This window comes from Phascolarctos cinereus, unplaced genomic scaffold, assembly GCF_003287225.1.
Source record: "Phascolarctos cinereus isolate Bilbo 61053 unplaced genomic scaffold, phaCin_HiC Scaffold_4;HRSCAF=312, whole genome shotgun sequence".
In the NCBI taxonomy this organism is placed as follows: domain Eukaryota; kingdom Metazoa; phylum Chordata; class Mammalia; order Diprotodontia; family Phascolarctidae; genus Phascolarctos; species Phascolarctos cinereus.
Window position 1 is genome coordinate 469,451,892 of NW_027555847.1, and position 12,644 is coordinate 469,464,535.

A 12,644-nucleotide genomic window follows, 5' to 3' on the forward strand; every position below is an offset into this window, starting at 1 on the left:
TCATATTTATAGACTCTTTGTTTTACAAAGAGCCTTTCCAGTGAAATACAGTCACAATAATAGAGTTAAAAGGGACTTCTGATGCTATCTAGCCCAAGCCGTTCATAACTTCCACCAACTGGAAGTCAGCCAGTTTCCAAAGACCTTCAGTGATGATGAGGAAGTCACTTCCTCTCAAGCCCATTCAGCCCTTGGACAGCTTCGAGGCTTTTAAAACCCTTCATACTCTGACTCCAATTTACTTTTCCAGGCTTATTCCATATTAATCCCTTTTACCCACTTTTTGTTGTTCATCCTTCAGTTTGGAAAGGACCAATGTGATCTTCAGTTGCCAGTGAATTGGATTTAAGTGAGGCAGAGTTGCACAAAGTCATCAGCCTCACTCTGTCCTCCAGAGCCATCAAAGTCCAGCAGCAAGACAAAAGACAAGATGACTGGTGGTGGCCCAGGAGGCAGTGGATGATCTCAGCCTCTTTGATATCTGACCAAGTGCTATGCACTCTACAACACATGCTTCAGCTGCCTTCATGACTGTCGGAACAAATGGTTCTCATCTTCCCATTCCACTGAGAGAAGACTTCACATGCTTGGGGTAGACACTCCCCTAACTCGCCGATGAGTTTGAGGCTTGTTGGTTACCTTCAACCTTGTTTAGCCCATCTGCTGAGATGGTTTTACCAGGGTGTGGCCACTGCTCATGCCACGGCTTCGTGGAGCCACACGTGAGAGTTGAGTGCCAGCCCCAAAGGTGGATGACAGCCCTGGAAAGGGCTCAGCCCTTATATCAGAGATGCTAGTCCTCCCTGAACTCCCAGTACCATGTCACACCCTTGCTCAGGAAGCTTGAGGACACTTTGTTACATTCAGGATAAAACACAAATTCCTTATTGGTATTTAGAACTCTTCACAATATGACTCTGACCTAGCTTTGTAGATGGATTTCATGTCACTCCATTTCACACACTCTGCATTCCAGTCAGACTGGTCTCCTTGTTGTTCATCACACACATCTCTCCTGCTTCTTTGCCTTGACACAAGCTGCCTCCTGCCTAATGTCCTGAATTCCCTTTCATCTCATCTCTACCTCTTGAAATCCATAATTCAGTATGGAAATGTATTTTACACGATTACATATATGTAACCTGTATCAAATTGCTTACTGTCTTAGGGAAGAAGGAGATGAGGGAGGGAAGGAGAAAAATTGGAACTCGATTTTTTTTTAATGAATGTTAAAATTTGTCTTTACATGTAGTTGGAAAAAATAAAATACTAGTTAAAAAAAAATCCAGAACTCTCTTTAAAGATCAGATAAACCACCCCCTCTCCATATGAGGGCTTTACCCGTGGCTATTTGTACTACTTCCTCCTAACAAAGTCTCAGATTCTTTGTAGGTAGGTGACCCCAGGCAAGTCTCTCAACCACTACTTGCACCAGTCTTTTCAACAGCGAAATGGGAATAATAATAGCACCTGCCTTCCAGTGTTGTGAAAATAACCTGGGATGATACATGTAAAATGCTTCTATAGTGCAGTCAAACCGGCCTGTTCTCTGCTGTTCACACTTGGAATTTCATCTCCCACTTATTTGTGCCTTTGTTCAGGCTGTCCTCCATGCTGGAAAGCACTCTGTCTAAATTTTTATAATTGTCTTGGAGTAACTATATGGCATAGTGGATAGTGTGACAGACCAGGAAGAACTGAGTTCAAATCTGGCCTCAAACAGTTACTAGCTGTGTGACCTGGGCAATCACTTCACCTCATTTGCTTTAGTTTTCTCATCTGTAAAATGAGCTAGTGAAGGAAATAGCAAAACATCTCCAGTGTCTTTGCCAACAAAATTTCAAATGGGGTCACAAAGAGTCCGGCCTGACTGAAAAATGACTGAACAATAGTCTCACTTCTTTCTAGGTTCAGTTCTTGCGTCACCTCCTCCGATAATCTGGTTCATCCATTTGTTAGTGCTGCCTCCCTCTTCCTCCAATTATCTTGTAATATATTTTGCGGTTTATATGTTGTATCCTGGCCACATTTCTCTTCCTGGCCCAATCCCTGAACAAATAGAATGTAAATTTCTTGATATCAGGGATTGTTTTTTATTTGGTTTTTGTATCTTTATTAGTACAGTACCTTACAAAAAGTAGGCTCTTAAAAAAATGCTAATGAGATTACACCACCACCCACATACGCTTTGATCCAGTGCTGTTCCTTTGTCAAAACACCCCATCTCTACACTGGGCATTTTTACTGCCTGTCCTTATTCCTGGAATGCTGTGTCTCCTTATCTCTGACTCCTGGCTTCCCTGGCTTCCTTCAAGTCCTAGCTAATATCCTACCTTCTATAGGCAGCATTTCACAATATCCCTCTTAATTCTGGTGCCTTCCCTTTCTTAATTATTTCTTGTCTGTTCTGTAAATAACTTGTTTGTACCTGGTTGTTCACATGTTGTCTCACCCATTAGATTGTGAGCTCCTTGAGGGCAGGGACTGTCTTTTCTTTCTTTGTATTCCCAGCACTTAGCCTGGTGCCTGGCACACTGGTAGGCACTTAACTAAATTCATGTTCCCTTCCTTTCCCTTTCCTCTGAACCTTCATACCATTGTCTTTGGCATTGTCCTATCCTCCTCTTTCCCTGCCCACCAGTCTATGGGCACCTTAATGGCCCCTTGTCCCAGGTGCAAAAATGTCTAGCTGTGACTCTGTAGGTAGAAAAGGAGGAGGGAAAATCTTTAGTTCTGTTGAGTTTGACATTTAACTTCTGCATCTCAGAAAACATAAATGGAATTTATTTTTGAATTTGTAATTATTGCTAATTCTACTAGCCAGTAATCACTGAACCTAGCAAAATAAAAATTAAAGTATTCTGCTTGGCATTTCAAGCTCTTTATGACCTGGCCCCTTCCTGCCTTTCCAGTCTTAAACTGATCAGAGCCCTCCCATGCAATCTACAATCCAACTACACTGGTCTCCTTGTGGTTCCTCAAACATGGCACGACATGTCTTCCACCTCCAATGCCGTTGCACTAACTGTTCCCTATTACTGGAATGCTCTCCATCTTCACTTCTTCTCTATAATTTTGCTGGCCCCTTTCAAAACTCATCTCAAATCCCACCCGTCTGCAAGAGGCCCTTCCTGGTTCCCCTCAGCCCCAGCTTTCAGCCTTCTCTGAGATTACTTTCCATACTCTGTGTGTACTGAGTTATTTCTGTGTTTTCTCCTTCATTGGCACGTAAGCTCCTTTAGGCTAAGGATGGGTTTTGTCTTTCTTTGAACCCTTAGAGCCTAATAATTAGCAGAGTACCTGAAACATAGTAAGTTCTTATTAAATAAATACTTATTGACTGACTGTCCAAAAAAAGTAGTAATACAACAACTGATTTTTTTTGTAGCTGCTTTTTGTTTTTGAGTCTGATCACAGAAATGAATTAAAAAGCAACATAAAATATTTAATTAAAAACTCTTAAAGCTAGGAAGATTTCAGAGTTCATCTAGTCTGGTCCTACTGAACCCCAAACTACATTTTAACATCATTATTTTTTTCCCTTGTTCAAGATTCATATCATTGTTACTTCAAATTGACTTGGGATAGAGAGATGTCAGGTGGCACAGGGGGCAGTGACATGCTAGATCGAACATTTCTCTGAGCTGGAAAATGCTTAGATAGAATTATAATAGGAATAATAATAATAATAATAATAGCAACTAGGATTTATGGAGCACTTTAAGGTTTGCAAACTTTACATGCTATCTCATTTGATCCTTACAACCGCTGTGAGGCAGATGCTATTATTATCTATATTTTATAGATGAAGAAACTGAGGCAAACAGGTTAAAAAGTGACTTGCACAGTGTCATACAGCTAGTAAGCATCTGAAGTTGGATTCAAACTCAGGTCTTTTTGATTCCAAGTCCAGCACTGTGCCACCTAGCTGTGGAATATATAGAATAATATAAAATTATATATAATTGTTTCTGGTAAACTTCTGCTTAAAATTTAAAGTATAGTATTAATATATATTTTTTTCTTCAACAAAGTAAGAACAAGAAAGCTAGGATAGGTCACAGAAGCAAAGGCATTAGAATGAGGGCTGGTAAAAGAATCCATTGGAGAGGGGCAACTAGGTGGCACAGTAGGTAAGAGTACCGGGCACTGGAGTCAGGAGGACTTGAGTTCAAATCCAGCCTCAGACACTTGACACTAGCTGTGTGACCCTGGGCAAATCACTTGACCTACTTGCCTAGCCAAAGAAAAAGAATCTATAGGAGAAAATTTGTGGAAATTAAACTGAGTGTGGTGACTGACAAATTAAGAGGAGAAACTATCACAAGTCCTTTGATTCCAGAATTAAGACATGCTAATTTCAATAAATCTAAAACAGAGCTCACTCTCTTTTCCTCCAGACTCACTCCTCTTGGTAACTTTCCTATTACTCAAGTCACTCAAGTGTGAAACACGAGTCATCCTTGACTGCTTACTTTTCCTCACCCTACGTATATAAAGTTTCCAAGTCTTATCAATTCTGCCTTCACAATACTTTTTGTATCTGTCCCTTTCTTCCCACTCACAATATCACTTGCCACCTTAGTTCTTGCATTCATTATCTCCCACTTAGACTATTCTAGTAGTTGACGCCCTCCCCCAGTGGTCTCCTTACCCTTAATCTCTCTCTTCCCCAAGCTGTCCTTCACACAGGTGACAAAGTAATATTCCTAAAGCACAGAACTGACCATCCTGTTCAATAGCACACACACACACACACACACACTCACACTCACACACAACACACACACACTCAAACACACTCATCAGAGACTGGCAGGGACAAATGTTTTTCCGTGGGGAATCTTACCTGTAACTACAAGACAGTGATAATAGGTTGTCTTCTTTGAAAACATGAATTAAATTAATGAAGAAGCATGTATTATAAACCAAGTACTGAGGCAGAAAAAGCTACAATCCAGCTCTCAAGGAGCTCACACTCAAAAAATAAGTTCAGCTGTAGAGCTGACAAAAAAGTCTAGAGTCCTAAAGATATCATGAGCAAGCTAGCAAGGCCCTGATGTCCTTGAGTTACACCGTAGTTCAGATGACAGGTCCATGGTGTACAGGGTACAGAGTCAGGTTAGGTTACAAGGCCTGGAGGATCTTAGGAGGAAGTGATAGTTCTCTATCTCTGTCCACTCTGCTATCAAACTGATCTTCCTAAAGGGAGAGTCTGACCGTGTTAACACCCCTATTCAATAAACACCAGTGGTTCCTCATGCCTCCAGGATCAAAATATAAATTGTCTTTTATGAAGGGCTTTTAAAGCCCTTCCTAGTTTGGGTTCTTTCTACCTTTCTAGTCTTCTTACACCTTATTCCTTTCCATGTACTATGGAATCCAATGATACTGTCCTCTTCTCCATTCCTTACTTATGACATTCTATCTCCCAACTCAGAACATTACTCACTGTTCTCCTTTACCCCCAACTCTTTCATTCCTCATCTCTGTCTTTTGGCTTCTCTGGCTTCCTCCAAGCCTTAGCTAAAGTCCCACTCTCTGTAAGAAATCTTTCCCAGTGACAACTTAATCAGTGCCTTAATTAGTGCCTTTCTTCTGAGAATACTCCCAATTTATTATATGTCTTGTTTGCATGTTCTTTTCCTATTAGACTGTGAGCTCCTTGGCAGTGGGCACCATCTTTTGTCTTTTTTGCTGTCGCTGGCAAGGTGCCTGGTACATAGCAGGCACTTAATAAATGTTTGTTGACTGATAAACTGACCTCCAGAGTTGCTTTGTTTTGAACTTAAATGTGTCAGAAAATCTACCCCTAGTTTCACTCTGATACTATTTATTGTCACATTTACTGAGGGACAACGGGAAAATCGCTTAACTTCTTTTGACTTTTATTGTTAACATTCCTAATCTATATAATGGGCATAATGATGTCTGTATAATCTGTCTCATAGACAGATCAAATGAGATAACATACATAATAATAAGTAATAAAACAAATCACTGGATGTCAGTGATTATTTTCACTATAAATTTATAGAATCTGCTGATGTCAGTTAGACTCAACATAATTTAGTGGGTAGTGCTCTGGATTTAAGGGCCCTAGGGTAGTTTCATTGCAGAACCAAGGTTGGCATTTACTCTAAGAACCTAAGGTTGTGGTTTGCAGTGACCCTGGACTGAACTGAATGCCTCAGATGCCCAGTCTTCCCAGATCTGAACCTCAGTTGGCTTGGTTTCCAAGGAATGGGGAGCATGTAGCCAGATAGCAATTCAGTTGACACCCTCCCCCAGTACATTCTTATTTCAGTACATTCTTTCCTTATGATCCCCCAGGGGTCTAGTGAGTCCTTAAACTCTGGAAAGAGCAAGGAAACTCAAGACAAATTGGGACCACTCAATATCTTCTGACTGTAAAAGGTCTTTGCTTTTTTTTAAAGGAGAAAATTCTTTGTTTATCAATCAATCAACAGTTTAAAGTGCCTGCTATATGTGAGGCATTGTGCCAAGTACTGAGGATACAAAAACAAGCAAAAGTCAGTCCTTACCTTCAGAGAACTTACAATCTAATGGGGGAGACAACATGCAAACAAATGTATTACAAAGCAAGCTACCTATGGGATAAAAAGGAAATAGTTAACAGAGGGAAGGCACCAGAATTAAGAGGGGAATGGGGTTCCAAACACTTTGTTCTACTGTTGTCCTTTCCACATTATGACTTTCCCATTGCAGTTTCAATATATCACAAGTTGGCATAAGTAATTAAATGGGAATTTTGGGGGAGTTTTGTGGAAGGCTTAAGTGACACACAAAGGCCAGAAGACAACATAGGAAAAGTTTAGAAACTCTAAAATGCACAAAATATGTGTAGAAGGGAGGGCCAAAATTTTTTACATGGATTTTCCAGATTGTAGGAGAGCCACACCCCTAAATTGCCTCCCTGCCACCATCCTCATGTGGAAGGGATAACTACTTTCTCAGCCATCTGTTCTGTTCTGAGTTTGAAATGAATCTTGAAGCTACGGAACGTTGCATTATGAAAATAGGATAGTACCAGGAGTCAGTCAGGGGGCCTAGGTCCAGTCCTAGATTCTAATAGTTATGAGCCCTGTGACCTTGCAGAGGTCATCTCTCTGAGATTTATCTGCAAAATAGAATGGAGGAAGCTCACTGTGGATGATTTTTAATAATTCAATTAATCAACATATGTTTATTGATTACTATGTACCAGGCAGAGTACTAAGTACCAGAATTCTGTGATTCCTTCCAGCTCTGACATTCTATGAATCTATGAAATCCCTTGAACTCCTAGATAAACAAAATTTATTTTCTAAACCCCATAGATAACTCAATTGTATGTATTTCAAACAGATTATGAAGGATAAGCCAAGATTCTGCTAGAATTAATAGAAAACTCAGAACTGAAATGCCCACTGCCCCTGACAAAACACTACCATTTGCTCAAAGGGTGGTGCCAGTAAGGACAGCTTCTATACTGGTGTGTGTAAAAGACTATGATTCCTAATTGACTAAAAGAACTCTAAGTCACCATGCTGAGTATTTTTGTGAAGAGAGAAGGGATTTCTTCAGATGGCTGGACTTTGAGAGAGGTGGCTATGAGAGGCAAGCTTGGACTTTGTAATGGTTCCGGCTAAGTGCCCTGCCTCGTACATGGCGGGAGCTGGGCCCCAACATGTGCCTAGAAATTGCTAAGAGTAGACTTGGTGAGAGATATACTACCCAGATATACCCAGACAAGTCTATGATGATGCTGATGGTCAACCCATAGTATATACTAGCTCAGGTACAGGATCAGAGATATCAGACAGTGATAAGGGAATGAGATATATCTGACAGACTGGTCCTTAGACTAACTTACTATATACTGTAGGTGAACCTGAAGAAATAATGACACACATGTGCCCAGGCAATAATTCTAGAGATTGCTCATTTGAACCGTGCCCTGCATAAATTGCATATGTTTATTGCTACACTTGTTAATTTCTTCACATTTGAGTCTGTTTATTATATCCGCTGTTATGCTTATACTACAGTAATATCTGTTAATTGCTTTGCTCATTGTTTTTTGCATACATGATTAATGCTTATAGTTAAGTTATACTTTTTATGTATAGGGCTTTTGATTGTTATTGTTATAACTAACTTTATTTTGTTATTTTAGCCTTTTTAAAAAAAGATTGATTACTGTGTGCTATGGATAAGCATGTAGGAAGTAGTAGCTGGTTGGCTCAGGGGATAGAGTGCTGGGCCTAGAGTCAGGAAAACTTAAGGTTCAAATCTGGCTCAAGATACTTACTAGCTATGTAACCCTGGGCAAGTCACTTAACCTCTGTTTGTCTTAATCAACTGGAGAAGGAAATGGCAAACCACTCCAGTATCTTTGCCAAGAAAACCCCACCACAGACAGTATGGTCCACAGGCTCATGAAGAGTCAGATAAGACTGAACAACAACATGGGCAATCATATAAATATGAGCTGGGTGAGAAATGTGTATACTGGAGTACAAAACTTAAGCAATTTGTCACTGAAGTTCCCTATCAGGTGATGCTTTGAATATTTCTTACATGTATTGTTAATGCTCATTTGTTTTCTTTTGTTTTCAAAAGACAGCTAGGTGGTGTGATGGATTGGGCACTGGGCCTAGATGCAGTAAAAACTATATTTAAATTTGGCCTTAATAGTTGGGTAGTCCTAGGAAAGTTTCTTAATCTCAGTTTCCTTGACTGTAAAATGAGGATGATAATTACACCTACCTCCTAGTTTTGTAAAGTACTTAGCACAGGGCTTTGCATAATAAAGGTTTGTTTCCTCCTATTTTTCCTACCTCAATGATATCTAGGTTGGTTACCTCAGTGCCAAGAAAATTACCTTTGTTGTTTTAAAATGCTGATGTTTGTGTTCATGTTATATAGTTACAGGTTTCAAGCTTACCCTAGATGATTTGAATAGGAGTGCAAAAAGTTCCTGTCCAGGAAAAGAATGTAACAACACCCTGGCCAAACTGATTGATGGATGGTGCTCTGAAGGACAGCTCTGTGACTGTGCTAAACTGAGTCTGTAAAGGGGCATGACATGAAGGGCTGGGAGAATATTGAATCATGATGCTTCATAAATGCAAGGGGAGAGAAGAGATTTCTTTAGATGGCCAGAGGACTTTGAGAGAGGAGGCAAGAGGCAAACTCAGACTTTGGAATGACTGCTCAGAGCTCTTGGAGCCACAGATGCATGGGGAACCCGGGCCCCAGCACGCCCTTTAACTCCTTGGGCCTGCAATCCTAGAGACTGGTAAGAGTGAACTATAATTAGTGAAATCTTTTCTCTCCTTAGAAGTCTAATCTCTGCCCCAAAAAGCTCATTTATTCCTGTGTAATCTTTTGCCTACTCTAGTCTGTATAACTTTCACAATTTCTGTTTGTTTCTTTTTCCCTACTTTCTTTGAAAAAGAATTTTACTACCTGCTTTTGATAGTCTTTTGTTTAACCAGCATTTGATGGGAAGAAACTAAGCTGGCAACAGTAAGCTAAGTATTACCTTCCTCTTGAGAGGGAAAGTGGCGTTGAACCTTAGTCACCAACCCCCAGGGATCATACCCTTAGACTACCTATATTTGAGGAGCAGTGGATAGATAGATAGCCCCAAATCATTCTTGGAGGTAGTCAAGGGAAGGAATGGACATTTAACTGTAGCTCTCCTCATGCAGAAATTACAGTTTCCTTTGAAAAGGAATAAGCTAACTTCCAGGTCCAATATTTATTCATACAATATGTAAATTGAGCCTGTCTTTTATATTTACACAGACAAATAACACAAGGTTTTTTTTTTCTTCTGAGCATCCTTTTATCTCTAAATCCTATGAAAAAGATTAAGCAGTGTGTTGTAGTGCAAAATACTCTGTATTTCGAATCAGGAATCTTGAATTTAAATTCTTCTTATGCTGCTTACTATATTGTGTTTATATATATATATATATATATATATATATATACACACACACACACACACACACACACACACACACACACACACATAAACACACACATATATACCTATACATAAAATATGTATATATACATATAGACACATATATAAAATATGTCCATTGTGTATGTGTGTACACACATATGTGCACACACACATATATAAAGTTTAGGTACAGCTAGGTGGGGCAGTGGATAGTGTACCAGGCTTGCAGCTAGGAAAATCTCAAATCTGGCCTCAGACACTAGCTGTGTGACCCTGGGCAAGTCAATTGACTCCTTTTTGCTCAGTTTCTTATCTGTAGAATGGGGACACATTGGAAAAGGAAATGGCAAACTACTCCAGTATCTTTGCCTAGAAAACCCCATGGACAAAGGGCCATGAGGTCACATAGAGTTGGATACTACTGAACAACTGAACAACAGTGTTAGCTTTACCACGAATTCCACTAAGCCGTTGTTTGAACCAGTAAGAAACTTTATTAACAGCCTGGGAAGACCCGGACGTCCCACACGTGGGAGCACATGTGTCAACAGATGCACACCTTTTTATTCCCTATTCCCGATTCAAATTTCCCTCCCCTGTTTCTCTATTGGCTAGGTATTATGGAGGTTACAGCCTGGCCGAAGCACCTAATTTCCCCATGTGAGTCTCCGTCCCTAATTCCCACTCCCCACCATTTGGGGACCCAGGCCCTCATCTGCTTTCGCTTTTATTTGGGAACACCCCTTTTGATGTTAATCTATACCTAGCCTCACTTACCAATAGTGTTTTCTTATTCTAATTTATGGCTTCCTTTGTTCGACTTCCACCTAACCCTTAGATTGACTTTTGTGGAAATGAAAACTAGCTATTTCTCATATTCCCTCCCAGTTCAAACTGACTCCAATGCTCTATAGGTGTCCACATCCTGATGAATGATGTGCAGAAATAACCTCCCCAGCCACATTTTCCACAACAGCAAATACATCAAGTTATATTACTTAGACCAATTCTAATGTGACTTGTAGCTCTAAATCTTATGAAATAGGTGAACACAGGCCCATGAAGGGTCAAATAATATGTGATCATCTCAAAACTCAAACTATTGATAGCCCATTGTTGGAAAGAGGAAGTCAGTGGTCTGCATGAATAATTCCTTTGGGAAAATCCTGAGCCATATTGGGGTATGACCTCTTCTTGGCTAGATGATAAGGAAAGAAAAAAAAAGGCCCAAACAAAATAAACTACAAGGAATTGAAATCCCTCCCCAAGAGACTGGATAATGTAGTTTCAGGGAATATCTCTGGGAGGAGATAATCAGTGTGATCAAGGAAGGCTTCATCAGTTCCAGAAGGAAATCTTCAGAGACTTTCTTCCTGCCATACATGAAGGACCAAAGGAGACCAAGCCTGAAGGTCAGTGAAGAATAACTAGTATTTTCAAGTTAGTTTAAGGCAAGGTAAACATGAGTTAACAGTGTGACTAATGGCTAGAAAAGCTAAAACAAGCTGCTTTGAGAAAGGCATAGTGTCTGTGAGGGAAGTGAACATTCTATTTCTGGTCTGCTTTTGTGAAGTATCTTTTAGGAAGGTCATTGGTAACCTAAAAAAGCATCCATAGAAGAGGGACCAGGTTGGTAAAGGGCTCTGAGACCATACTGTATAAAGAAAGGTTGAAAGAACTGACAATGTTTAGCCTTGAAAAGAGAACCCTTAAGGATTGGGCAATCATCACACGCCTAATAAACTAGTTTGAGCAAGAATAAATGATTATACTGGAATACCAAAATATGTTTCTAACCGAACCTGAATAAAATTAGCATTTCAGTTAGTCAAATTCCAGCAATTCTCCATATCAATGAAATTGTAAATCTGGACAAAAACAAAACAAAACAAAACAAAAAAACCCTCAGTAACTGAAGCAAATGCAAAACTCATCCTTAAAGTACTACATAAAGGAGAGCCATGATCTAGTCCAGCTTAGCAATATTCTTTTTTTTAATCAATGTTTTTTAAAAAAAATCAGTCATTTCTAAATCTCTCCTCCCATTTCTCTAGCTATTGAGCTCTCTGTTATAACAAAGAAAAATCATTTAAGCAAATCAATTGACACAGTGATAACATATATGCAATTCTGTACCTAAAGTCCAGCATCTTAACACTGAGAGTAGGTATATATGTTTCATTCTTTGTTTTCTATGACCAAGTTTGTTCATTACAATTTATCTAAGTTTGGCTGCTTTTGAGCACTATTTTCATTGATTTTATTGAAGTCATTGTGCATGTAGTTCTCTGGTTCTGCTTTCTTTGCTTAGAATCAATTCATATAAGCATCCATCGAAATCCCTCATATTTATTGTTTCTTACAGCATGGTAATATTCTATTACATTCCCATACCACTAATTGCTTATTCATTCAGCAATCAATGGGCACCCACTTTGCTTCCCAATGTCTGATACCACAAAGTATTGCTATTCATATTTTGGTATTCTTTTACTCATTGACCATCTTGAGGTATCTGCCTAGTAGTGGGATTCAAAGATTATGGGTGGAAGAGTATGAATGATTTCACAGTACTTCTCACATAATTCCTAATTGTTTTTACTGTCCACCAAGTCTTTGTTATATCTATCTTCACAAAGCCCCTCCAACATGGATTATTGTG

The 12,644-nt window shown here is 39.5% G+C and overlaps 1 protein-coding gene across 2 annotated transcripts in view; it reads left to right on the forward strand.

The window, feature by feature from the left end:
* Positions 1–9,051, forward strand: part of TTPA (alpha tocopherol transfer protein) — a 63,883-nt gene extending 54,832 nt beyond the window's left edge. The window contains exon 5 of one of the 2 annotated variants that reach the window (XM_021002189.2): positions 302–5,759. In XM_021002189.2, coding sequence (XP_020857848.1) covers positions 302–349 — 48 coding nt within the window. In that variant the 3' untranslated portion in view covers positions 350–5,759. Of the gene's footprint in view, positions 1–301; positions 5,760–8,931 lie in introns of those variants that run through there. The other variant, XM_021002190.2, reaches the window with a different exon arrangement.
* The last annotated feature ends 3,593 nt before the right edge of the window (positions 9,052–12,644 follow it).